Source organism: Bos indicus, chromosome X (genome assembly GCF_029378745.1).
Source record: "Bos indicus isolate NIAB-ARS_2022 breed Sahiwal x Tharparkar chromosome X, NIAB-ARS_B.indTharparkar_mat_pri_1.0, whole genome shotgun sequence".
Classification (NCBI taxonomy): domain Eukaryota; kingdom Metazoa; phylum Chordata; class Mammalia; order Artiodactyla; family Bovidae; genus Bos; species Bos indicus.
Window position 1 is genome coordinate 144,964,896 of NC_091789.1, and position 27,910 is coordinate 144,992,805.

Genomic DNA, 27,910 nt, shown 5'->3' on the forward strand with positions numbered 1-27,910 from the left:
CACATTCCACCTTCTGGCTGTTACTGGGCTTAAGGATCCATTCTTAAGTCTCCACCGCGACCCCCCCTTCTCTCACATGTCCCAGCAAAACACAAGCCTGCAGGTCAGAGCTGGTCGGCTGGCAGCAACTCCTCCTGGAGGGGGCGGAGGTGGCCAGGAGGAGGATGGGGGAGGGAACCTGTCAGAGGCCACAGCGCCAGGCTCCACCCCACAGGAATACTCTGCAGAACCTCCCAGAACAGAATCCTCTACAATTTTTCCACATACCAAGAGGTGGGGGTGGGGGTGGGGGGTGGGGGGCTGGGGATGGTTTCTGGATGATTCAAGCAGATGGCATGTATGGTGTATTTTCTTTCTGTAAGTATCCCATGTGATAAATAAAGGAAATACTTGTACCATAAAATTTCCTTGTGATAAATAAGGAAATGTCTGTACCACTTACCCTAATGTACAATCAGTGGGAGCCGTGAGCTTGTCTCTCTGCAACTAGATGGTCTCATCTGGGGGAGTGATGGGAGATACAGACACCTGAAGGGCACTGCTTATGTCCAGTCTAGTCCATAACTGGGCTTCCCAGGCGGCTCAGCTGGTAAAGAATCCGCCTGCAATGCAGGAGACCCCGGTTCGATTCCTGGGTGGGGAAGATCCACTGGAGAAGGGATAGGCTATCCACTCCAGTATTCTTGGGCTTCCCTGGTGGCTCAGCTGGTAAAGAATTTGCCTGCAAGGCGGGAGACCTGGGTTCGATTCCTGGGTTGGGAAGATCCCCTGGAGTAGGGACAGGCTACCCACTCCAGTATTCTTGCCTGGAGAATCCCATGGACAGAGGAGCCTGGTGGGCTACAGTCAATGGGGTCACAAAGAGTCGGATACATTGGGCTTCCCTGGTGGCCCAGATGGTAAAGAATCTGCCTGCAGTGCAGGAGACCAGGGTGCGATCTCTGGGTCAGGAAGATCCCCTGGAGAAGGGAATGGCAACCCACTCCAGCATTCTTGCCTGGAGAATCCCCTGGATGGAGGAGCCTGGCAGGTTACAGGTCCATGGGGTTGCAAAGAGTCAGACACGACTGAGCGACTTCACTGTCTTTCTTTCTTTAGCGGCCAACAAGTTCGTGGTACCAAATTTGACATGCTGATGTCTTCACTCCAAAAAGCAAGGAGAGCCTGCTGCTTCACGTACTGCCAGGTCAATTAAATTCGTCAAACAAGTTCAGCAGCAGGGTTCTGTCAACGGAGAATTATTTTTTGCCACGATCCAAAAGGAGCTGAGTCCCACCTCCACTCATGTTCTGGTTAACAGACCAGCAATTAGAGGGTGTTAGTTGCTCAGTCCTATCCGACCACGTAACATTTAAAAAATTGACAATTATGTGTCATCCCCCCAGTTGTAAGCATGGGTGTCTTTCCTTCCCTCCTACGCTAGGAGTCCCTGTAGGGGTAGAACGCCTGTCCTACTTGATCCGGAACCAGAATTCTGAACCTCAGAAAAATGTTCTCAATTTGGAGAGTTGGGGGGAGAATGGATACATGCATATGTAGGGCTGCGTCCCTTAGCTGTTCACCTGAAACTATCACATTGTTAATTGGCTACAGTGAAAGTGAAGTCGCTCAGTTGTGTCTGACTCTTTGTGACCCCCTGGACTGTAGCCCACCAGGCTCCTCTGTCCATGGGATTTTCCAGGCCGGAATACTGGAGTGGGTTGCCATTTCTTTCTCCAGGGGATCTTCCGGACCCAGGGACTGAATCCGGGTCTCCTGCATTGCAGACAGGCGCTTTACCATCTGAGCCACCAGGGAAGCCCAATTGGCTATACTCCAATATAAAATAAAGTTTTTTTAAAAGTTCTCAATTTGATTTACATGAATAATTATCTTGATACTCTTCTGGCACCCTAATAAATACAACAAAAACCAGTTTTCATTATCATGTTCTGGTTAACAGATCAGCAATTAGAGGGCGTTAGTTGCTCAGTCCTGTCCGACTCTCTGCAACCATATAGCCCGCCAGGCTCCTCTGTCCATGGGACTGTCCAGGCAAGAATACTGGAGCGGGTAGCCACGTCCTTTGCAAGGGCATCTTCACGACCCAGGGCTTGAACCTGGGTCTCCCACATTGCAGGCAGATTCTTTACCGTCTGAGCCACCAGGGAAGCCCTTATACAGACTGTTTTACATTAATTTATGCAAAACACTGGGCATCTTTAAATCTTTGCATTATAGATCTCAAAGGACAGTCCCTTGCCTGCATTTTCATTTATTTTATTCTCAAATTTATATGTTTCGAGGGCACTCTCTTTGGCCAGTTACTTCAGAAAATAAAACATTCTCCAAAAGCAGCTGACCACACCTTTTTGACATTCCTGTTCTAGAATTTCACTTGAGTCTCACCGCTCTTTAAAAACCCACAGGATGATTCTGAAAATTGCTAGGTTGGTCGCGCAAAAGCGGGAAAGCTTCTGGAAGTCACTCTCTCAGAGTGGTTACCCACACAGCCTGCCAGAAGCCAAGGCTGTGATGCACACAGCACATGATTCCCTCTCTCCCTCTCACCGCCATCTCCTCCCACCCACCCCCGTCCTCTTCACCCCTTCACTACTGACCATGCCATTGTAACACACACACACACACAGTATGTAACAGTGAAGCCATTTATTACGACTGAACCAGCAGAGGAGCTGAAGTCCAACCAGTGCAGCAGCGAGAGCTCTGCAGTTTAAAGGCCTGAGGCCAACGCTGGGCAAGAGGGAAGCCCACCCGCGTGTGCTGCCATGCAGGGAATGAAGCCCTCCCACATGTGCAGGGTTGCCCGGAGCAGCCCCCCGCCTCCCCACAATGTGGCACGCTCTGGACTGCAGTGGGGCGAGGAGCCGCTCTGATCAAGATGACAGCTGGCGCTCCGTAGCATGTCCCTATGCTCCGCTCGGAACATAGGGTCACAAAGCCCCAACCGTGCACCTCACTTCTGCAGGTGTGTGCCTCACGGCAGCCGCGTCCCACACCAGCACACGCAGACCACCGTGCCTGCCCCCTCCGAGCCACTGTACCCTTGTGCGATGCTGCCAGCAGCCAGTTTTAGAGCCAAATGAAATAAGACCCCGGCGCACAAGGCTGGCAAGAGCCAACATTCAACTCGGTCATTTCTGAGACACAACCCTCAATTTTGAGGTTGATGTTTTAATCCGAGCAGCTATCAACCCCCAGAGACCCTCAAGGCACAGAAAGATCTGCACTCAGTGACCCTACCGCGCACGAATCGGCTTCCATTTCTCCATCAGTGTTTTGTTTTGTTTTGTTTAAAAATATGTATTTACTTGGCTGTGCCACGTCTTCAACTGCGGCACACGGGATGTAGTTCTCTGACGGGGGAGGGGGCCCAGGTCCCCCACACTGCAAGCTCCGTGTCCTACCCACTAGGCCACTAGGGAAGACCCTTTTATCAGCTGTTTTGCAAATAAGGTTAAAGCTCAGCTCCTGCAGTGACCTGCAATGTCCTCTCCTGCAATCCTCAAGGATAAGGGTCCACACAGTGGTGTGTATTTCACCTAAATTTCATCCTCACTGCAGGAAGACTGCTACTCTGGACACATTTTAGAATGTGGGCATATAATCATGTTAACACTGCAGCCAGCCCATTTTTTCATGCTCTGACCTGCTCTGGGGGAGCTGACCGAGTCGATTTCTATTTTTAAAGCTCAAAATGAACTCATTAAAGAAGGCCTAACCCCCATCCTTTCATTAACAATCCTTCCAGGCAACTTGGATTCCCCAGCCAGCAACCCAGCTGCGCCTTAGTCGTTAAAGGGTCCCTTCACTTTGCTGTTCTGCATAAAGCACTCCATTCAAGCCCATCACAGTGGGTTTCTCTGTCATCAGAAAGAACTCGACTGTATACAAAACACAGCAGCTGTCTGATGAACCAAAAAAAAAATGCCATAAGGAGGGTGTTCACAGTGTCCCTGCCCTGGGTTTGCTGGTCCCACAGGCAGTGGTGAGGGGCCTCAGGCAACTCCAACTGGTGACCAGCCACTTCAAGTCTGGCCGAAACCACACGCCCAACCACATTATCCGAGCCCTCAACCCCCGTAAAGCAGCCCACCCGCCCCCCCAAGATGCCTCCTCAGCGACCCCAAGTGCAAGATTCTCCTACCTTGGGGTGGGGCTTCTGTCCTCGGCCGGTGCCGCCGAAGAAAGCTCCGTGTGCTCCTCCGGGTCCCCTGCTTCCCATCGAGGTTCCATGGAGGCGTCCTGCCAAGGGCGGCACAACAGGACACCCAGTCATCAAGCGGCCTCCCCCCTGAGAACCTCTGCGATCACGAACCCCTTCATTGTGGGTGCGCTCTGTAAGCCAGCACCCACGAACTGGGTGACGTGGCCTGCAGTCAGCCCAGCCCTTGTCAAAATGACTCAAGGAGACCGCGGTCCCCTTGGGCTCCCCGGCAGGAAGCAGGACTGCGACGTGAGGGCTGGAAAGCTGTGTGACATGGTGGCCCCCAACCCCACCCAGTCAAATCAAAACGCTGCTGGTCACACGGCTCACCGCAGTCAAAGCTCAAGCCCTGGGACCTGGAGTCTGGCAGCCTGGTCTCTTGACCTTGAGAACGTGAATTCTCAAAGATCACGTGGCACAGGGCACCATCTCAGGGGACACACATGCCCTAGGTGTCCACAGGCCTTTCTGTACTGGGGGCCACACAGAAACCAGCACCTCTCTTCACACACGCACGCACACACACACACGTTCATAAGTGTATAACAAAGCGATCGCTGGTTCTATTGTTTATAAAAGCCTCCGTCGGATGCCGCAGGAAATCTTTCCTTTGAAATACACCCCTGCAGATGGAAGGAACAGAAAAGGCAGAGAGAGGAAGACTGACTATGAACCGTGAAGTATGAATACAAGCACGGAGGTTTTTTTTAGAAAGCTAAACATCAGCTTTCACCATCAATACGCCTAAGGAAAGTGCAATAAAGCACTGCACTTTCAGTTACACTTACCCCAGAGCAATCTTTAAAAATATCTGACCCCATAAAATAAAAACCAAATGAGAACAGTCAAAGTATGAAGTGGCATCAGTATTTGAAAGTGTCTCACGTGTGTTGTGATAAGGGTGGATGTGAAGCACCCCTTTTCATTTCAGAGGACAACTTAACCATTTTCTATTGCTCCCCCAATCTCTTCCCTTTGTATTAACGGCAAGCTAATCAAGGGGGGAGACAGCTTCAGCTAGAGATGAGGCTGGGAACTCGAGATGTGGGGGAAACCAGGGCACCTGCAATTGTCATGAATGTGTGGACCTGGTCCCCAGGTACCACTCGCAGGAGGCTGAGCCTGGTGCACAGAAACGCTTGGACATCAGGACACAAGTCACCATGACACTGGGCCATGGGTGTCCCATTTGTGCTTTGGGGTCAGGGGGGGTTGCGTCTGGTCCCCTGCAGAATGCTTACCTGCTTGTAGAGGTCCGTGGAAGGTGATGACCGGGACCTTTCGTGGACGTACTGTGGCCTCTCTTCCTGGTCCACACCCACGTCGAGGATGTTGTCAGTGGAGTGGTACCTCCCGCCACCCCTGGCTTCCGGGACTTTCCTCTGTTCCCTCCAGGAGGCTTGATACTCTGCGAAGGTGCCGAGCCGCTCTGGCGGGATGGGTCTCCCCGCCTTTCCGTCTTTTCCAGGGCCCACTGTCCACAGCATCTCCGGCTTCTCCCTGGGGAAGCCACAGGGCGCCGGCCTTGGCCCGGGCTGGGGGCCCACGGGCTTGCTGGTTTCCTCAAAAAACTTCCACCTGTCAGCAAAGGTCCGCAGCGTCTCATCATGGGGTGCAGGGCTCTGGTCCCCCGTCAGCCCCACCGCGTTCATCTTCTCGGGCTCCGAGTAGGACTTCAGTTTCTGCTCGGCAGTGAAGCGCCTCCGGCTCCCGATGCGCGCGCTGCCGCTGCCACTGCCGGCAGCGCACAAGGGCGGCCTGGCACCCGGGGCCCCCTCCCAGACGCGGGGGGCTGGCTCCGGGTCCGCCAGGCTGAGATCCAGGTCGCGGCGCCGGAACGACGTGGCCCTCAGGACGCGGGCCTGCGCCTCCTTCAAGTGGTCCTTATAGGTGCCGCTGGGGAAGGTGGTCTCCGGGGCGCCCACTGGCTGCGCCCAGGAGCCGCGCGCCTCAGTCTCCACGTCGTCTTCCACCTCCCCCTCCTCCTCCGCGGAGCTGGCCAAGGTGGCCGTGCTCCGGCTCTTCTGCAGCCTGGCTCGCCGCTGCTGGATCTCATTCCTCAGGGTGGTGGCGAAGCGGTCACTCCTCCGGAGCGGCTTGCCTGCCAGGGCCTCAGGCGGCGCCGGCGCCATGTCCTTGTGGCGGGTCTCGGGCGGGCACGCCCTTTCCCGGCTCAGCGAGTGCAGCATGGGCGTCTGCAGGGGGCAGATCTCGCCGCCCCCGTCGTCCAAGCTGCCCACCACCCTCTTCCTGCCACCTCTGTCCAGGAGGCCAGCCCCCGGTGGGTCCTCGGGTGCCCTGTCCACCGGGTCTGCCCTGCTTCTCTGCCGTGCGCCCGGGGCGCCCTCCAGCCGGGACGGGTAGCAGCGGGGCTGAGGGGCCGGGGCGCCCCACTGGGGACCGGGTCTGGACATCACGCAGTAGTAGCAGCTCTGCGCGCTGCAGTCGCCCCTCTGGTCTGCAGCGCGTGGCCCTCCGATGACAATGGCAGCAGGGGTGTTGTCCCCGAGGCAGTCAGCGGGGAGGGGCTCCCCTAGCCACGTGGTGGCCCTGGGGCCCTTGCGGAAGAAGGGGCCCTCGTCGCTCAAGTGGCGCGGGTGTTGGCACACGGGCGAGGGCTGCGGGCGGCGCACGTCAGTGCTCGAGAGAGAAGCCTGCAGCCGGCTGGGGGCCCCCAAGAGGGCCCGGGACCCGCTGTCGCAGGCCGGCCACCCACAGTCCACATGTGCCCCTGGAGCGCACCCCGAGCTCGCAGCTCTCCGGCCGTCAGCCCCGCGCGCCGGCCTCAACAGCTGATCAGCGGGTTCAGGTCTCTTCCAGTCGCCACCGTGGGGCTGCACGCGGCTCAGGCCCGGCAAGGGCTGCGCTGGGGCCGCGTCTGCTGAGACCGTGGGGCCCTGGGTCTGCTCGTGGCTCCTGGTGGCAGCGAAGCTGTCACGGCGGAGCGGGGGAGGCGGCGGGGGAGGGGACGGAGGGGCTCGTCTCTTATCCGGAACATACCAGACGGGCCCGGAGCTGGACCGCCCGCAAGCAGCTAGCTTGGGCTCGGGGCCGTCCTCGGGGACCCGGGGTGGGAAGCACCCCAGGGGCTCCTCGGTGCCCTGAGGGTCGCCGGCCGCCAGGCCCGGCCGTCTGTCCGCTGCAGCGGAGGCCTCCCACAGGCCCACTTTGTAGAGGATATTCTCGGCCGAGGACGCGTCTGCCTTGGGCAGGGTGTGGTCCGGGGTGCTGGAGCGGGTGGAGAATGAACCGTAAGCTGAGTCCCGCTTGCTGGCACCGCCCAGGCGGTCGATGCTGCCGCTGGACTTGGCCGCGGAGAGGCGCCCCGACGGGTCGGGCTGGGAGGATGGGTCCAGGCTGTCGACGCTCCCCAGCGAGCTGAAGTGGTCCGAGGTGCGCTGCAGGTTCGCTGGCTCCCAGGCACCGCCCGACAGGTCCTGGGAGGAGGAGCTAGGAAAGGAGAAGAAACCACAGGCAACAGAGGGGTGCTTTAGGGCCAGGTTGTAGGGAAGGGCAAGAGGAGACGGTGCACGTGGGCGCAGCTGCCCTCATGCAGACATCACTAACCACTCTTCCCCCATGGAGATCCCTGAACGGGAAAGTGAATATGAGTATGCAACCGTGTCCCAGTCTTTGCAACCCCCATGGACTGTAGCCCGCCAGGCTCCTCTGTTCATGGGATTCTCCAGGCAAGAACACCAGAATGGGTTGCCATTTCCTTCTCCGGGGGATCTTCCGGACCCAGGGATCGAACCTGCATCTCTTGCATTCGCAGGTGGATTCTTTACCACCTGAGTCACCAGGGTGAAGCCCAGAGAAGGTGAGCGCACCGCATCTAACTTTTCACATTTCAAAGAGCAGCTTTTCCGAGGCAGGCTGAAAGGGTCAGAGTCCTCCCCACTGGATGGCTTTTCCCAAACAGAAAACCTTCAGTGCTGCAGTACATTTCTGAAGACAACACCCACAGGCTGGGCGGAAGTCCGCAGCATGCAGAAGTATCCTGGATAGCAAACCGCAGCCCACAAAGCTAAGGATGGCTTTTAGGTTTTCTAGTGGGTGGAGAGGGCAGAATTCAAAGAGTACCACGTGATCCATAAAAACGATCTGAAATTCAAATTTCAGTGCTCATAAATATAGACTGAGGGGAACACGGTCATGGCTGTGTGCAGGGCTCCAAACTCAGAGCTGAGCAGCTGCCAAAGACACCTGCCCACCAGCTAGAAAGTGTATCTGGCCCCTTGTGGAACAAGTTCGTGAGCCTCTAGTTTAGTGCATGAAATAATTCATGCTATGCACTGCTAGCACGAGGAAGGCCGTCAAAAGAGAAGGATCTTCAACTTAAAAAGGCAAGTTCAGAGATAAGATTATATTTGCAAAACCCAAATATTAAATTACAGGCATTCCTCATTTTACTGCACTTTGCTGATACGCCTTCCTCCCTGCCCCCCAAACTGAAGGTTTGTAGCAATTCTGCATCAAGCAAGCCTATAGGTGCCATTTTCCCCAACACCGTTCACTCTGCCACATTTCTGAAATTATTGCAGTATTTCAGAATTTTTTCATTATTATTTCTCATGGTGATTTGTGATCGTTCATGTTACTATTGCAAAAGGACTGCCACTCACTGAAAGCTCAAACAATGATTAGCATTTTTTTAGTATTTTAAGACTTAGGTATGCACTTCTTTTTTTTTTGATAGGATGATATTGCACACTTAAGCTCTCAATGGTTAAACTATTTATCCAGGCATGTAAAGTGCTTTCATTAAAGCTCAACAAAGCTGGAACATTCATGCTTCAAGGGGGGTAAAAAACTGCATCTACTTGAGGTTTGAGAGGAAGCAAGATAAGAAAGAAAAATGTGTGACCTGGGAAAAGATACAAGAGTGTGAGCTGGCTAAGTCACGTGAACACTGGGCTCCACACCGTGTCCTCGGAGGACAGACCAGGTCCCCGCCCAGAAATGGAGTACATTTCTCTCCATCCTGTCTCCCGCATTCCTGAGTGGATTTTTCCGGGAGATTCTAAGTCCAAGCAGACAGAAATAAAGCTCAGCGCGGTTTCCAAAGGGCACATGGGTGTCTTAATTCAAAAACAGCCAAATGGGCTTCATGGAGATCCTATTACATGAAGTCACTGTCATAATGCACTCTGAGGCCCACTTTTTCACTTAAGTGTTACCACTGGGATGATAATCTGGGTTTTTCCAAAGTACCGTGGACTCCAAATACTACCATCTCTTATGGCTGTAAATAGGTAATATTGTACTTATTTATGTAGCTGGGCCATGTCTTAGTGGCAGCCCACGGGCTCCTTAGCTGCACCACGCCAAGACTTAGTTGCAGCATGTGGGATCTAGTTCCCTGACCAGGAATTGAAACTGGGGACCTTGGAGCTCGGAATCCTAGCCACTGGACCACCAGGGAAGTCCCAGGAATATTCGATTTAAGACACATTTTCCTTTACAGCAGACATTGAGTAATAGTCAAAACCTGACTTTGAGATATTTATGTTAGCTCTGAATACACACACAGACACACACAGTCATGCATATCACGCATACGCACACACATGCACACACACATTCATATACATATACAAACAAATACACGTACACACTCACACAGGCACTTGTGCACACACCCCAAAGAGGCACACTACTGGCTGTTACCATTATCCTTCTAACAGACTAGCGAGGACACTGGCCACTAACCAAGGTGCCTGGTCAGCTCCCTGTGGCTAGCAGAAGCTTCTCCAAGCCAACACCCCCATGGTGCTATCTGGGGGTGGCATTTGCCCTTCTGACCCTGAAATGTGGGCTGCAGGTAAGCCATGTGGACCAGCCTTCCCCCTTCTACCAACTCACAATTCTCAGGCCCTCTGTCTCAAAGTCACCAAGAAACCACCAGGCCAAGGCTGGTCCCAAGCCTGGCACATGGGCTGTGAAGGCCCCTGGTTTCCCCTGTACCTCCACAAAGCAACCTGGGAGAGAGGGTGCTGGTGTAGCACAGAATCCCCTGGGGAGCTTTGGCAAAATTTCCCACTCAACACATAAGTGACCCCTGCCTTCTAATCTGCACGTAAACACCTCTAAAGAAGGGTGGTATCACACCATCCCTTGGTGTGGCACAGCCATCCCACTCAGCTGGCTCAAAGGCATTCGGCCAAAACCGACTTATCAATTAGACGACATAAATGAGAAAGCACGCTTGCCCATCCTTTCTCCTGGTTTTTCGTTTTGTTTTCTTTTCAAGTATTATACATCTGCTACTCAGTGAAAAAAAGTTAGAATCGTTCCAGTAATGATGCATCCATAGACTTTTCTCATCAGAAAAGGAACATCATTCTGAAGTCAAGAAAGGCACCATACAAAATAAAACAATCCACAACCTACGGGATGCAGAAAAAGCAGTTCTAAGAGAGAAGTTTACGGCAATGCAAGTTTATCTTAGGAAACAAACAACCTCAAATACTCTAACCCTATATGTAAAGCGACTAGAAAAAGGAACACACAAACTCCAAGAAATCATGAACATTAGAGCAGAAATAAACGAAATATAGACTAAAAAACACTAAGAAAGATCAAACTAAAACCTGATTTTTGAAAAGATGAACCAAATTGATAAACCTTTAGTCAGATTCAAGAAACAAGAGGACCCCAAAAATCAGTAAAGTCAGAAATGAAAGAAATTATAACTGATACCACAGAAACACAAGGGATCTTATGAGATAATTATATGAACTACATGCCAATAAAATGGACAATCTAGAGAAATGGAAAATGTTCAAGAAATGTACAATTTCCCAAGATCAAACCAGAAAGTAGAAAATATAAACAAACTAATTAGCAGCAACAAGCTCAACCTAATTTAAAAAAAAAAAAAAACTCCCATCAAACAAAGTCCAGGACCAGATGGCTTCACAGGTGAACTCTACCAAACTTTCAGAGAAGTGTTAACACCTTTCCATCTCAAACTATTGCAAAAATTGCAAAGGAAGGAATGCTTCTGAACTCATTGTACATGGCCAGCATCACTGTGACACCAAAGCAGAGACATCACACACAAAATAAAATTACAGGCTACTGTCACTGATGGACACAGACGAAAAATCCTCAATAAAATATCAGCAAACTGAATCAAAAAAATACATTAAAAGGATCATACACTGTGATCAAGTGGAATTTATCCCAGGATACACCAAGGATGCTTCCATATCTGCAAATTACCCAATGGGATACACAACATTAACAAACTGAAGACTAAAAACCATATGATCATCTCGAGAGATGCAGAGAAAGCTTTTGATAAAATTCAGCATCCATTTTGATAAAAACTCAACCACGTGGGCATAGAGGGGACGTACCTCAACATAATGAAGGCCATATATGCAAAATCCACAGCAAAGATTACACTCAACAGTGAAAAGCTGAAAGCATTTCAGGAACAAGGCAAGGATGCCCATTCTCATCACTTTCACTCAACAAAGTTTTGGAACTCCTAGCCACAGCAATCAGAGAAAAAGAAATCAAAGGAATTCCAGCTGGAAAGGAGGAAGTAAAACTGCCTCTGTTTGCAGATGACGTGATATTATACATAGAAAATCCTAAGATGTCACCAAAAAACTCCTACAACACATCAATGAATTTGGTCAAGTTGCAGGATATGAAATTAACATAAAGAAATGGGTTGCATACTAACAGTGAACCATCAGACAGAGGAACTGAGGAAACAAACCATTTACAACTGCAGTAAAAAGAATTAAGTACTGGGACGTCCCTGGTGGTCCAGAGCTTAAGAGTCCTTCCTAGCTTTCACTGTGGGGGGTGTGGGTTTGATCCCTGGTTGGGAAACCAAGAGCCCACGTGTCCCCCAGTGTGGACAAAAATAACAATAATACACACATATATACATACCTAGGAATAATACACACATATATACATACCTAGGAAAAATCTAACCAAGGAGGTAAAAGACCTATAGTCAGAAAACTGTAAGACACTGATGAAAGAAACTGAAAATGCCACACACAGAATGGAAATATATACCATGGACTGGAAGAATATTGTTAAAATGACCATACTGCTCAAAGCAATCTACAGATTCAAAGCTATCCCTATCAAAATACCAACAGCATTTTTCACAAAACTAGAACAAATCAATTTTAAAATTTGCACAGTAACCTCAAAGACCCTGAAGAGCCAAAACAATCTTGAGAAAGAAGAGAGATGGAGGTATCAGACTACACTACAAAGCTATGGTCATCAAAATAGCATGGTAGTGGCACAAAAACAGACACGTAGGTCAGGAAACAGAATAGAGAGCCCTGAAATAAACCCACGCACTTATCAACTAGTCTATGACAAAGGAGGCAAGGATATAAGGGAAAAGACTGCCTCTCCAATAAGTCATGCTGGGAAAACTGGATAGCTACATGCAAAAGAATGAAACTAGAACATTCTCTAACATGGAATTAAAAAAAAAAAAATTTCGAAATGGTTTAAGGATTTAAATTTAAGACCAGAAACCATGGAACTCCCAGAGGAAAACACAGGGAGAACACCCTTTGACATAAATTGTAACAGTATTTTGGGGGATCTGCCTCCTATGGCAAAGTAAAGAAAGGCAAAAATACACAAACGGAACCTAATTAAAATGAAAGGTTTTTTCGGAGGAAAGGAAACCATCAACAAAATGAAAAGACAACCTACTGAATGGGAGAAAATATTTGCCAATGACACGACCAATGAGGGGTTAATGTGTAAAAAATAAACAGAACCAACTCTATCTGAAAAATAAATACCTGATTAAAAAATAGGCAGAAGGGACTTTCCCTGGCAGTCCAGTGGTTAAGACTCTGCCCTTCCCCTGCAGGGGTGGAGAGTTCTATCCCCAGTTGAGGAACTAAGATCCCACATAACGCATATGGGCCAAAAATACATTAATAAATAATGGTTAGAAGACCTGAATAGACATTTTCCCAAAGGAGACATACAGATGGCACACGAAAAGCTGCTCAGCATCGGTAATCAGAGAAAGGCAAACCAAAACCACAATGAAGTATCACCCTCACACCTGGCAGAAGGTCTGTCATCAACGAGACAACAAATAAAAGCTGGTGACGATACAGAGAAAAGGGAACCCTTGCTCACTATTGGAAAACAGCAAGCAAGTTCCTAGAAAGCTAAAAAGAGAACTACCATAGCATACAGCAATTTCACGCCTTGATATATAAACTGCCCCCACCCCAAATGAGAACACTAATTCAAAAAGATAACATGCACCCCATTGTTCATTGCAGCATTATTTACAGTGCTCAAGATACGGAAGTAACCTTAAAGTCCATCGACAGATGAATAGATTAAAGAAGTTGTGGTATATATCATACACACAAACACATACAATGGGATACTACTCAGCCATAAAAAAGAATGAAATTTTGCCATTCGTATCAACAAGGACAGGCCTGGAGGGCATTGTGTTTGATGAATTAAGGTGGAGAAAAACAAACACTGCACAATGTCACTTATATGTGGAATCAACAACAACAACAACAAAGACAACAGAAGCAGACTTACAGACGTCAGAAGGAACTAGTGATTACCAGTGGGGGGGGGGGGGGGGCAGGAGAGAGGTAGGGCAGTAAAGTACAAACGATAAAATAAATACGCTACAATGATACATTGTACGGCACAGGGAACATAGCCGATATTTCACAATAACTTTCAATGAAGTATGTGTGTGCTGTGCTTAGTCACTCAGTTGTGTCCAGCTCTCTGCGACCCCATGGATGGTAGCTCGCCAGGGTCCTCTGTCCACGGGGATTCTCCAGGCCAGAATACTGGAGTGGGTTGCCATGCCCTCCTCCAGGGGATCTTCCCAAGCTAGGGATTGAACCCAGGTCTCCCACCTTGCAGGTGGATTCTTTAGCAGCTGAGCTACCATGGAAGCCCAAAAACACTGGAGTAGGTAGCCTATTCCTTCTCTCAGCGAACTTCCCGACACAGGAATTGAACCGGGGTCTCCTGCATCCCAAGAATACTGGAGTGGGTAGCCTATCCCTTCCCCAGGGGATCTTCCCAACCCAGGAATTGAACCGGGGTCTCCTGCATTCCAAGAATACTGGAGTGGGTAGCCTATCCCTTCCCCAGGGGATCTTCCGGATCGAGGAATTGAACCAGGGTCTCCTGCATTCCAAGAACACTGGAGTGGGTAGCCTAGCCCTTCCCCAAGGGATCTTCCAGACCCAGGAATTGAACCAGGGTCTCCTGCATTCCAAGAACACTGGAGTGGGTAGCCTAGCCCTTCCCCAGGGGATCTTCCCAACCCAGGATATCGAACCAGGGTCTCCTGCATTCCAAGAACACTGGAGTGGGTAGCCTAGCCCTTCTCCAAGGGAACTTCCCGACCCAGGAATTGAACCGGGGTCTCCTGCATCCCAAGAATACTGGAGTGGGTAGCCTATCCCTTCCCCAGGGGATCTTCCCAACCCAGGAAATCGAACCGGGGTCTCCTGCATTCCAAGAACACTGGAGTGGGTAGCCTATCCCTTCCCCAGGGGATCTTATGGATGCAGGAATTGAACCGGGGTCTCCTGCATTGCAAGGCGGATCCTTTCCCCAGCTGAGCTACCTGGGAAGCCTGTTAGATGGGAGTAGCAGCTCGAAAAATTGGGAAATTAAAAGACGCTTACTCCTTGTAAGGAAAGTTATGACCAACCTAGACAGCATATTCAAAAGCAGAGACATTACTCTGCCAACAAAGGTTCGTCTAGTCAAGGCTATGGTTTTTCCTGTGGTCATGTATGGATGTGAGAGTTGGACTGTGAAGAAGGCTGAGCGCCGAAGAATTGATGCTTTTGAACTGTGGTGTTGGAGAAGACGCTTGAGAGTCCCTTGGACTGCAAGGAGATCCAACCAGTCCATTCTAAAGGAGATCAGCCCTGGGATTTCTTTGGAAGGAATGATGCTAAAGCTGAAACTCGAGTACTTTGGCCACCTCATGCGAAGAGTTGACTCATTGGAAAAGACTCTGATGCCGGGAGGGATTGGGGACAGGAGGAGGAGGGGACGACAGAGGATGAGATGGCTGGATGGCATCACTGACTCGATGGACGTGAGTCTGAGTGAACTCCGGGAGTTGGTGATGGACAGGGAGGCCTGGCGTGCTGCGATTCATGGGGTCGCAAAGAGTCGGACACGACTGAGCGACTGAACTGATCTGATGCTGCAGAGCTGAAATGAAGACTACCGTAAATGAACTACACTGCAACAGGAAGGAAAAGAAAGAAACACGTGGTGACAACAAGGCAGGGCTGTCAGTGGTGTGGCTGAAAGTGAAAGCAGCTCCCCAGCCCCCTGGGGGAGGCGGGGGAGAAGGCAGAAGGTGCGCCTACCTGGCGTGGTACCGGCTCGGCCGAGAGGGGCAGGGAAGCAGAGGTGCAGCTGGCTCAGACTGGCTGTCAGAGAACTTGGTGGCATGCCAGGAGTGTGGCCTCCAGTTCAGCTCATTCCTCCTGGGGGTAGAAAAAAAAAAGGGATGCAGACAACTCAGGGACATCACACCGAGGACCGCTTCGTGTCTGGAAAGGACTGAAAGGCTGCACTGCAGTTGGGCGCGGTCGCTTCCCCTTTAACATCTGGGCATCAGCACTCCTGATACAGGTTCGTTACTGGAGAACTGGTCTGAGCGCAGAGTGACAATCACTGGTTTCCAGGTGCGAATTGGCCCTCGGGCTGCCAAAATGATTCTGTTTCTTTTTAAACATGTTTTCAATTTTTTTTTTTTTTTTGGCATAGTGGAATCCTGGTTTCCTGACTGGGGATCAAACCCATAGCCCTTGCCCTGGAAGCTAGATCATAAGCACTAGACTACCAGGGAAATCCTCCAAATTTCTTTGAGGTAAGAAGATAAGATACATCTTGCTTTCCCTTTTCCGTCTCCCCACCAAAAACCACAGCAGCATATTTTGTCTTGCCTATGTCAGTGCAACTTTGCAGACACCCCTGGCCTCCTTGAGGAGGAGGTGTGGGCTGGGTGTCACAGGATTGGGTGCATTTATTTATCCACTCACTTAGGCAAACATGGCTGTCCTGTAGTCAGTGGGGAGTGTGCATGCATGTGTCTGTGTTAGTCACTCGGTCGTATCTGAATCTTTGCAAACCCATGGACTGTAGCTTGCCAGGTTCCCCTGTCCATGGGATTGGGGGGGGGGGGTGTGTGTGTGTGTGTGTGTGTGTGTGTGTGTCTGTGTCTGTGTGTGTGTGTCTGTGTCTGTGTGTGTGTGTCTGTGTCTGTGTCTGTGTTAGTCATTCAGTGGTATCCAACTCTTTGCAACCCCATGGACTGTAGCCCGCCGGGCTCCTCTGTCCATGGGATTCTCCTGGCAAGAATACTGGAGTGGGTTGCCATTTCCTTCTCCAGGGGATCTTCCCGACCCAGGGATCGAACCCAGGTATCTTGCATTGTAGGCAGATTCTTTACCATCTGAGCCACCAGGGAAGCCCTAACAGAGACCAGTGGACACTATTGCTTTGAGCCTGTCAGAGTTCAATGGGGACTCTGTGTGTGTATGTGTGTGTCAGTCACTCAGTCGTATCTGAATCTTTGCAAACCCATGGACTATAGCGTGCTAGGCTCCTCTGTCCACGGGACTGGTGTGTGTGTGTGTATTTATGGCTATGTGTCTGTGTTAGTCACTCAGTCATATCCAACTTTTTGCAAACCCATGGACGTAGCCCACCAGCTTCCTCTCTGTCCATGGGATTCTCCTGGCAAGAATACTGGAGTGAGTTGCCATTCACTTCTCCAGGGAATCTTCCTGACCCAGGGATCAAACCTGGGTCCCTGGCATTGCAGGCAGATTCTTTGCCATCTGAGCCACCAGGGAAGCCCTAAAGGGGATCAGTGGACATGTATTGCCCTGAGCCTGTTAAAGTGTCAGAAGTCATCTAAAGGTCCCCCATGGTGGGCATCACCATGCCCTAGACCAGCGGGCTCCAGTCCATTCTGCCAGGGCTTCTGAATGTCACAGGCGCCTTCCCTGCCCCCGCCAGTCACCATCATCCATGACGGCTTACTGGGGTTTGACCACACCTGCCCAGGTGTCGGAAATCTGTGCAGCTGCCGTATGAACATCAGAGCCTCCAGGGCGAGCTGCTGCGTGAGGAGACGCTGCACACTTGCCTCTCCTGCTCCTGCAATTCAGGACGGACCAGTCTCGCCACGGGCAACTCCAGATGGGAGCTGAAGGGCACAACTGAGCCTCTAAGTACCTGATGGATGTCAAACATTCTTTCCAACAGGCAAGAACATTAAAGACTCTTATGCAATAACGAATAGTAATGAAAACCCCGAAACTTATTTACAACACAAACCTTCTGATGACTCAGATAATTAACGAGGAAAAAAAAAACCATGGGTGGCAAAAATGCGGAAGGTGTCGACTTGATGACAACTGCCTACAAACTGAAGCATAAAACGGATGAATCCATCCCACCTCTGGAGTAAATTGATTGTAAAAACCAAGACTGTACCTCATAGAGTTTCTCAAGATCCTCGTAAGGAAGCTTCTGGCCACATGAATTTCATTTTCAGACAGATTTTTCTGTGCTATAATATCCAGAACGTCTTTCATCTTCCTTCACGGGTAATTAACGAAGGGAGAAAACTAGACAGACTGCAGGCAAAGGAAAGAGAGGCTGGGAAAAGAAAAGGCCTCACACCTAGTGGCAAATTATTGCAACTCTGTAACAGGAAAGAGTGGGAAAGAGGTGGTTTACTGGGGCAGTCCTGCACCCTGAGAGGAGTATATGTTTCTCATCCTATTTTAAAAGATAATATAGGCAGACCTCAGAGAGATTCTAAGTTGGGCTCCAGACCCTCACAACAAAGCAAATATGGTAATAAAGCTAGCCACATGAGTGCTTTGGTTTCCCAGTACATATAAACGTTGTGTTTACATTACACTGGAGTCTACCAAGTGTGTAATAGCATGTTTACGAAAACAATGTACAGACCTTATTTTAAATTAAAAAATGCTAACCATCCTCTGAGCCTCCAGAGTCCTAGTAGTAATGCAAGTAAATTCAAAGATCACTGACCACAGAGACCGTAACAAATGTGATGGCGGAAAAGTTCGAAACACTGTGAGAATTACCAAAATGTGAGACACAAAGAGACAAAGTGAACAAGTACTGTTGGAAAAATGTCACCAACAGGCTAACTAATGGCACTAATGGCCTGAGAGGGCTGCCACAATTTTTAATTTGTAAAAAACAAACAAACAAACAAAAAAACGCCAGGATCTGTGAAGCACAATACAGCCAAGTATGTCTACACACGGGTTTCCCAGGTGGCTCAGTGGTAAAGAGGCAACCTGCCAATGCAAGGAGACGCAGGTTCGATCCCTGGGTCAGGAAGATCCCCTGGAGGAGGAGATGGCAACCCACTCCAGGATTCTTGCCTGGAGAATCCCATGAACAGAGGAGCCTGGTGGGCTACAGTCCATGGGGTCACAAAGAGTTAAACCCGACTGAGTGACTAAACAATGTCTATACACAGATACATGCTTCTACTTTGAGAAGACACAGCCAAGGGTCACAGTACTAATTATGGCTTTTAAAAACAAATGAAAGCACAGTGGAAAGGGTGGTACCCACAAGCTCTAAGTAAGGAACTGGGCTACTGGGGACAGTGAAATTTTCCTAAAATGTGTGTGCTCTTGTCAGAACTTCAGACTTTCCTAGAGCATAGTAAACATATTTGGGAATCAAGGGAGGCTCCCTGATAGCCCAGCTGGTAAAGAATCCACCTGCAATACAGGAGACCCTGGTTCAGTTTCCTGGGTCAGGAAGATCCCCTGGAGAAGGGAAAGGCTACCCACCCACTCCAGTATTCCTGGGCTTCCCTGGTGGCTCAGCTGGTAAAGAACCTGCCTGCAATGCAGGAGACCTGGGTTCCATCCCTGGGTTGGGAAGATACCCTGGAGCAGCGAAAGGCTACCCACTCCAGTATTCTGGCCTGGAGAATTTTCCATGGACTCTATAGTCCATGGAGTTGCAAAGAGTCGGACACGACCGAACAACTTTCTCTTTTCAGGTGGTTTGTCAGCCCCTCTGGTGGCTAAAACAGCAGGGTTTTTTTAATTTTTCTTTTTTTTTTTTTTCTTTTTTAAGAATTTATTTATTTTTTATATTTATTTATTGGGTCTTGGTTGTGGCACATCAGCATCTTCATTGCATCCCGTGGGGCACACGGACCGTCTAGTTATGGCATGCGGGCTTTCTTGCTGCACTGCACAGCATGTGGGATCCTGGTTCCCCAACCAGGGCTCGAATCAGCGTCTCCTGCGTTGCAAGACAGATCTTTAACCACTGGACCACCGGGAAGGTGGCCCCTAGGGTTGTCTGGATGAGAGAGACGAGGGCGATTGGCTGAGAGCTGATCTCTGGCATCAGTCATTGGGACCAGACTGGGCAGCAAGGCGCAGGGGACCAAATGCTGCTCTGGCGCCACCTAGAGTCCCCAGGTGGAACAGACACAGGAGGGGCAGATATAAGATGCTCATCTCAGGAGACTTGTGTTTCTTCCTACACAAGATACACTGTGTGGCTTTCAACCCCCGGGAGCCTGCCAGCGTGGGGCTGTGAGGGGTGCACAGGCCACCAGTGAGCCAGTGGGGTCGCTCAGTCACATCCGGCTCTTTGCGATCCCGGGACTGTAAGCCTACCACGCTCCTCTGTCCATGGGATTTTCTCCATGGAGTGGGTTGCCATTTTCCTTCTCCGGGGGAATCTTCCTGATCCCGGGGATCAAACCCAGGTCTCCCTGCATTGCAGGCAGACGCTTTTGCTGTCTGAGCCACCAGGCACGGGCCATAGGATGAGTCAAAACAAGACACCCCAATGTGAGGGAGCAAGGGATACCTGCTCGGGGTTAACAGCCTCATGTGTATGGGTAGGGAAGACCCACACCGCAGCTAAAGTGCCCTTGAGCCCTTGGGGACGGGGAACCCCCAGAAGACATCAAACAGGAGTGGACCTGAGTGCTATGGAAGGAACACCCCCCCTCACCGCTCCCACTTCCCCCACCACGGGCCCCAGTCGGACACAAGCCAGCTTGGCTGTGGGAAACCAGCAAGGACGCCCCTTTCCAGGAGGGAGGAGGCTGGCATAGCTCAGCCCAGAGATGCCCAAGGCTGTGCAGGCAGGGATGCTCAGGAGAAAAGAGCCCAGATCCGGCCAGGGCAGGGGGTGCTGATGCCCTCCACTGAGCGGGGAGCTCTGAACTCCAGCAGTTCCAGAAATGCAAGGGGGCTGAGTCCAAGCCATGCGCACCCAGACACTAACAGTGTGACTGTTCACCCCAGCAAATAGGAGAGACATCCTTTCTGCTCCAATGGCTACTGCGGCTCGGACAATCTTAAAAGAAAAAAAAAACATACGAGTATTGTAGAAAACGTGGCACATTTAAAAATTAGAAGGCCGGTAAGACAACAAACAGCTTCCCTGGTGGCTCAGCTGGTAAAGAATCCGCCTGCCATGCAGGAGACCTGGGTTCGATCCCTGGGTTGGGAAGATTTCCTGGAGAAGGGAAAGGCTACCCACTCCAGTATTCTGGCCTAGAGAATTCCATGGACTAGTAGAATAACCCGTAACCTAAAGATGACCATGAGTAACATCTCTCTGCATTTCTTCCCCTCTGTTTTAGATAGTTCAGAGTCCTACAGACCCGGTGGGGCCTTTCTCTCTGCAGCCTGCTGGGCTGGGTGGGCATTTCTGCATGCCACTGTCACTCTTCTAAAATGTCTTTTTTTGGGGGGCCGTGTGGCATACAGGATCCTGTTCCTTGACCTGGGATCAAACCTGGGCCCTCTGTCATTGGAAGCACGGAGTCTTAACCACTGGACCGCCAGGGAAGTCCCGAAAGTGTCATTTTTAATTCAGCCTAATATTCCTTCCATGTAAATGCTGAAAAAGCTATGGTGTTGACTAGCAGAACACTGGCTTGTCTAGTTTCCAAATCAAATTATCCATCCTAAGGAGGGTTCCCTGAAATCTTTTCCACCAGGTACACACCAAAATTGATCTCAGTTTGCAAAAGAAACTATAGCCCGCCAGGCTCCTCTATCCATGGGATTTTCCAGGCAAGAATACTGGAGTGGGTTGCCATTTCCTTCTCCAGGGGATCTTCCCAACCCCAGGGATCGAAATCAGGTCTCCCACACTGTGGGCAGACTCTTTGCCCTCTGAGCCACAAGGGAATCTCAGTTTACTTCAATATTAAAAATAATTTTATATGGCAGGTAGTCTTTTTCTTTTTTTCAAAGGAAGACGTTTAGATCACAAATATTAAACATGATAAGGATACCACTAAATATTAAGAATGGATCTAGATCTTGAAAATGAGTTTTTAAAAAAGCAATTATTAAAATAAGCCCTTGAGTGAAATGTTCACAATCTCAGAGAATTCTTCTCTCAAAAAAAAAGCAATAAACAAAAATCACGTGAATGCCGGGTTATTTTCCTAACCTTTCCAAATGCAGCAATCAGCGGCTGCCTCAGAAAATAAACACAGCCTGCATGTGGTCCCCGCAAGCACGGTGGGCCTGAGAATACAGGGTCTGCAGGCTGGGAGGCCAGCGGGGAAGGCAGGGCCTTGGCTGGACACCGTGACAGGGGAACCACAGAGTGAGCGGGCTGCAGGTGTCACTGGCCATGGGGAGACTTCTTGGGGAATAAAACCCCAAGTGACGCTCGGGGCCATCTTAAAAGCAAGAGTCGGAGTAGACAGCAGTGGGGAGGGCCTTGAAGATAAAGGAGAGCCTGGAAAGTCCTGCAGATGCTTCCCACTGAGTACTGGGGTGGCCAAGATGAGCTCCAGGCAGGGAGCCCCTGGAGCTTCCGGACGCAGGGGGACAGAGGTCTGCATGATGCTGATGGTGCTTCCGGGCTGGAGGAAAGCCAAAACCGCAAACACCCTTTTTATTAAGTGTTTTGAAACCAACACATCTCAAAGCACCAGCCTACAGACACTAGGAGAAGACTCTTGAGAGTCCCTGGGACTGCAGGGAGATCCAACCAGTCCATCCTAAGGGAAATCAGTCCTGAATATTCATTGGAAGAACTGATGCTGAAGCTGAAACCCCATACTTTGGCCACCTCATGCGAAGAGCTGACTCATTGGAAAAGACCGTAATGCTGGGAAAGATGGAAGGCAGGAGGAGAAAGGGGCAACAGAGGAAGAGATGGTTGGGTGGCATCAGCGACTTGTTGGACATGACTTTGAGCAAACTCCAGGAGTTGGTGATGGACAGGGAAGCCTGGCGTGCTGCAGTCCATGGGGTCCCCAAGAGTCAGACGGGACTGAGCGACTGAACAACAACAACAGACACTCAATGAAGCCCGCCCTGAGCTGTGGCTGCCTTCCTGCCCTGGTCAAGCCCCTCGAGCCTCTCCGTCTCCAGAGCTGTCTCTGCCTCCCACTGCTCCAAGGTCCCCGCAACTCAGCTCTGCAGATTGGGCCCTCACTCCGCAACCCTCAGCGGCTCCCAGCTGTCAGGGAGTGACACCCAGGCCCCTGCAGAGCTGTCATGTGCTCCCCGGGTGGGCAGCCCGCACTGGCACAAGGCCTTCTGGCCATTCAGAGGCGAGCTGGGGTCTGAGATGCACAGCTCTAGCCCCAGGCTAACCACACACCCCTGGAGCATCCCCTTTGCCAGCCTCTTTAGGAGGCCCTGGCATTGCTGACATGGGCCACGTCTGTATCCCCAACCTGGCTCAGCCTTCAGAGGACAGCTCGATGTGGGGGTCGGCTTTCAGCCCGCCCGCCCTCCTTCCTTCCGTCAAGAGCTTTCTGGGTCCCTGCCCATCACCCGCTCAGCTGCCAGTGCCCCCGAGGGCAGGAACCAAGGGGATGACGCTGGCAGCCTGGCTGGAGCGCTTCCGACATACGTGAATGAATAAAAAACACACGTCAGAGAGTCTGTTGAGTGGCGAACTGTTTCCCCCCGCCCCCCACCCCTCTGCAAGCAGTGACCTGACAACACGGAGCTGTGGATGGTGACATCATTCTTGATGAAAGGCGATTAAGTGGCCAGTATTTCCTGCCCTTATACAGAAGGAGAAAAGAAGTGAAGATAAAAATTCCCAAGCGACCTCAATGGCTGAAAGTGACGCCAGACATCAAAGCAGCATTTTAGGCAAATGCCCTGGCCGAGGAGCGTCCGCATGGGATCAAAGCTTCAGGGTTCCACTAGACTGGGGCACCCCTTACCTGTCCCCTAGCCAGGACAAGCGCATACTTGTCTCGGCCACTCGTGTTCCCCAGATGTATGCACAGGGAAGACCACACAGACACGTGACACAGTGAACACAGGCAGAATGGGGACAGACCCAGACGACTGGGCTGTCTTTCTGTTAACTTCTGTTAACACCCAGCACCGTTGTTGCTGCCGTTGTTTACTGGATTAGTTGTGTCCCACTCTTTTGCGACCCCAGGGGCTGTAGCCCACCAGGCTCCTCTGTTTATGGAATTCTCCAGGCAAGAATACTGGAGTGGACTGCATTTCCATCTCCAGGAGATCTTCCCGATCCATAGGGATGGAACCCTGGATTGGCAGGCAGATTCTTTACCCACTGAGCCACCAGCGAAGCCCAACCCAGAACCAGCAACGCTAAAAATGCTTTGTCCAAACCACCACAAATCATAGCGCATATCCCCAGTTGTTGAACACACGGTTTCGTTCAACTCGATGTTTTTATAAAGGTACCAACACAACTTTCTTGGCTACTTTTCAACCCGACAATGGATGTTTTGGTCAAGATCCCACAGACACTCAAAGCTGCAACCGTTAACATAACTCACTATAAGGAAAAAAAAGTGCAACCATTAACATGACTAACTATAAATAAAATTAACATAACTAAATATAAGCAACAGAGTTGGTGAGTCTTAAGGGTGTACAAACAAAAATATGTGCAACATTCTCTGTGTGCCTTAATATATTAGAAACCATCGCCTCTTCCACACCACATTTCATCAACATCACTTGCATGCCTTTCAACGAAACACAAACCTTAACTGTTTACCACTCTCTTCTTGGCTCAGAGCAGGAAACATGTCACATAATTCACCTGATTCACTTGCTTAAGCCATACACTAAATCTACATCTGAAAAGAAGCAACCTTTCCCCAAAGAAGCAGTGCTGTTCCGTGTGAGTTCCCCCCCACCCCATTTTATTTAATAAAAACAAGTCTGATCTTTGTGGTGTTTTTTTTTACCCTCCCAAGCAAGACAACATCTGCCCAATATAAACCCGTGGGTCTACTCTATTTTAACAAGCAAGCAAGCATAGTGGCTAATGCCCAGAAGCCGCCAAACGCTCAAAACAGAAACTTTTCCCCTAAAATGTGAATGATGTCTCTCAGACCACTCTGCAGAAGCATCCTGGGTAAGACAGACACCCCGAACACACAGAGTTTCTGCCCCAGGAAGAGCTCTCCAGGAGGGGAAGGGGAGATGGGGGAAGGGGGAGAAGGGAGGGGAGAGGGAAAGGGGAGGGGAGAGGGAGAGGGGAGAGGGAGAGGGGAGATGGGAAGGGGAGAGGGGAGATGGGAAGGGGAGAAGGCAGATGGGAAGGGAAGAAGGGAGGGGGGAGGGGAGAGGGAGTAGAGGGGGAGGGGGAGAAGCAAGAGGAGAGGGAGAATAGGGGAGGGGAGAAGGGAGGTGAGGGACGAAGGGGGGAGATGGGGGAGGGGGAGGGGGAGAAGGGGGGAGAAGAGAGAAGGGGGGAGATGGGGGAGGGGGAGAAGGGGGGAGAAGAGAGAAGGGGGAAGGAGAAGCGGGAGAGGGAGGGAAGCATCTCCAGTAAGATACACATCCCCCTGAACACAGAGTTTCTGTTCCAGGAAGAGCTCTGGAGGAGGGGAGGGGGGCTGGGAAGAAGGGGGGGAGGGGGAGAAGGGGGAGGAATGGGAGAAGGGGGAGGAATGGGAGAAGGGGGAGGGGAGAAAGGGGAGGAGAAGGGAGAGAGGGGAAGCGGGTGGGGGAGAAGGGAGGTGGAGCGGGGGAAGGGATGGGGAGGGGGAGACACAACCTGCCCAGTCCTAGCCACCCCTCTCCTCTTGCAGCTTCAGGAGCATCTCCGCTCATTACTGCTGGGGCCACGCACAGAGCAGCCTGCTCCGGACAGCTGGGACGAACCAGAGGCAGATGGGAGGCCGGACTCGACGCTGGCTCAGTGCAGAGCTCACTGCACCTCAGAGCTGTGGAGAAACCCACACATGTGGCAGGAAACCTGCTCCGAGCAGGCGTGCGTGCTGTCACTGGAGCGGACACCTGCCTTCTTTACATGTGTCACTATGCCATAGCGTCTGGCTAACCCTCACCACCTCCTGCAGCAAAAGCCTGCATCCCTGGGTGTTAATCTGCTCCTGACTGTGAGCTTAGCCTGGAATCAGAGTCACAGAAGGCTTTAAGGCGTCCGGCAAAGAGGCAGAAAGGAACAAAGAATCTGCCTTATGGAAAGTGTGGTCCTGGCAAAACGGCTCACGGCAGCGGGCGGACCACTCAAGAGTGGAATGAACGATGAAGCAGCAGGTGAGGCTCATTGTAAACAAGATTCATATTCACCAGATAAATGTGGCAGAAGGACCAAAAGAGCCATTCCAAGAGTCACTGTATAGTTTATAGCATGATACTTAGAAGAAATTTTCCATACGGTGATTGAAATTCCATGCACTCCTAAAAGGGAGCCGAACGTATGGTCATTTGCCCGGAGCGGAGGACTGTGGATGAGGTTCGGGCGCTATGCACACAGAGGTTTTTAATCCAGGTTTGACAGCACCCAGCAGACACAGCCTGAACCCAGCACTGGTGAGAACTCCCCGTTCCTCAGCGTGTCTCCAACAGCGTCCCCAACAGCGAGGGGCTTCCGGACACCCCCGTTAATCTGGAAAACGCCACAAGTGACCCAGTTTTGGGTCTTAACCTTTTCAAGCGCATTTGCTTAAGCCAGTGGCGTGACCATGGTGGCTGCCCAGCAAAACAACTGGCGGCCCTCAGGGAAATACAGGCAGCCCTCAAGGAAATACCACTGCCCATATCCCTCCCACGCCTGCCCATCAGGATCTCCGGGGCGGGGAAGACAGGCGTACGGAAGACAGCCCGGAGACGTTCCCACATCCTGAACTTCCCTGTGTGCAGCAGTTCCTTGGCTAAGAAAGAGGGAACAACAAAGTGCCCAGGAGGTAGGCCAGCAGCTCCCCCTGCTCCCCGAGTCCTCTGACTCCAGGCAGATGCCAGGATGAGCCTGGGCGTCTCAGAGGAGGATGTACGTGCACCTATGGGGCTCCTGTGACCCTTCTTTGTTCCCTGACAACACGACCCTGGGAGGGAGGCAGTGCCAGCTCTCATCTGTCCGGGAAAGAAGCTTGGCTGCAGACAGACAGTGATCGGGATTCCTGTCCCCCAAGGCACTGCCCTCTGGGCCCCAGCTTCTAAATGACGACAAGATATGTGGGGCCCGAGAAACCAGATGTCTCCACTTTGTGACTCTCGGCAAGGACGAGAAAGACAAACACAGCCAGCAGACGTCACCAGTGGGAGGCAAGTATGTCAACCACAATTCCCACTTTGGGACTGCCCTGGGGGTCCAGTGGTGAAGGATCATCCGCCTGCCGATGCAGGGGACACGCGTTCGATCCCTGGTCCAGGAAGATCCCCCAGGCCTAGGAGCAACCAAGCCCACGTGTGACAACTACTGAGCCCATGCTCCAAAACAACAGGAGCCACTGCAATGAGAAGCCCACGCACCGCAAACAGAGTAGATCACCGCCCCCCAGCTCCCCACAACTAGAGACAAGCCTGTGCAACAACAGACCTAGCATAGACCCCTCCCCTCAAAAGAAAACAAAAAAACAAAAAGACCCAACCAACCAACCAGAAAAAACTACGCACGTTGTTCACAAAGCCTGTTTCACCTTGAGGTGCATACATGCCTTTCCGCAGATCCTCCCAGAACAACCCAAGCTGCACTGGCCACTCTCACCATCAGGACCCTAAGCTGTCCTCAGTCTTTATCAGAAAAGCCACCTTTTTCTTAAGGTGCCTGGGGTGGTTAGATACTTAAGGGTTAAGGAAGCGCCTCTGCCATCTGGTCAACCTCCAACATTGGATTACTTGTGTGTTGGTGGCTCAGTCAATGAATTCACTGTAGAGTGCCTTTATAATCACTTAAAAAACAAAAAACAAGTATGTGATCTATTGTGGAGTTCTACATGGAAACTGGGTCTCCGGCATTGCAGGCAGTCTCTTTACCTGACTGAGGCACCAGGGAAGCCCCAGGCATAAAACACTAGAAAACTGCTCTTCTCAGACATATATGTCAGAGTAGTGATTGCCTAGGGATGGAGACAGATGAGAATGGGGAGATTAGACAGAGAAGGATACGGGCTTCCCAGGCTGTGCAGTGGTAAAGAATCTACCTGTCAATGCAGGAGACAGGACACTAGGGTTCAATCTCTGGGTCGGGAAGATCCCCTGGAGAAAGGAACAGCAACCCACTGCGGTATTCTCGCCTACAGAATCCCATGGACAGAGGAGCCTGGCGGGCTACAGTCCATGGGGTGCAAAGAGTCAGACATGACTGAGTGACCAAGCAGAGAAGGATATATGTTATTGACTTAATAACTCAATTTTAAAA

At 51.0% G+C, this 27,910-nt stretch overlaps 1 protein-coding gene across 5 annotated transcripts in view; it reads right to left on the minus strand.

Annotated features, from left to right (window-relative positions):
• The window catches only part of SHROOM2 (shroom family member 2), a 141,533-nt gene that overhangs the window by 38,202 nt on the left and 75,421 nt on the right, over positions 1-27,910 (minus strand). For 3 of the 5 annotated variants that reach the window (XM_070784573.1, XM_070784572.1, XM_070784571.1), the window contains exons 3-5: positions 15,601-15,720; positions 5,449-7,657; positions 4,148-4,245 (exon numbers count right to left, since the gene is read on the minus strand). In XM_070784573.1, the coding sequence (XP_070640674.1) occupies positions 4,148-4,245; positions 5,449-7,657; positions 15,601-15,720 (2,427 nt within the window). Of the gene's footprint in view, positions 1-4,147; positions 4,246-5,448; positions 7,658-15,600; positions 15,721-27,910 lie in introns of those variants that run through there. The other 2 variants (XM_070784574.1, XM_070784575.1) reach the window with 2 other exon arrangements.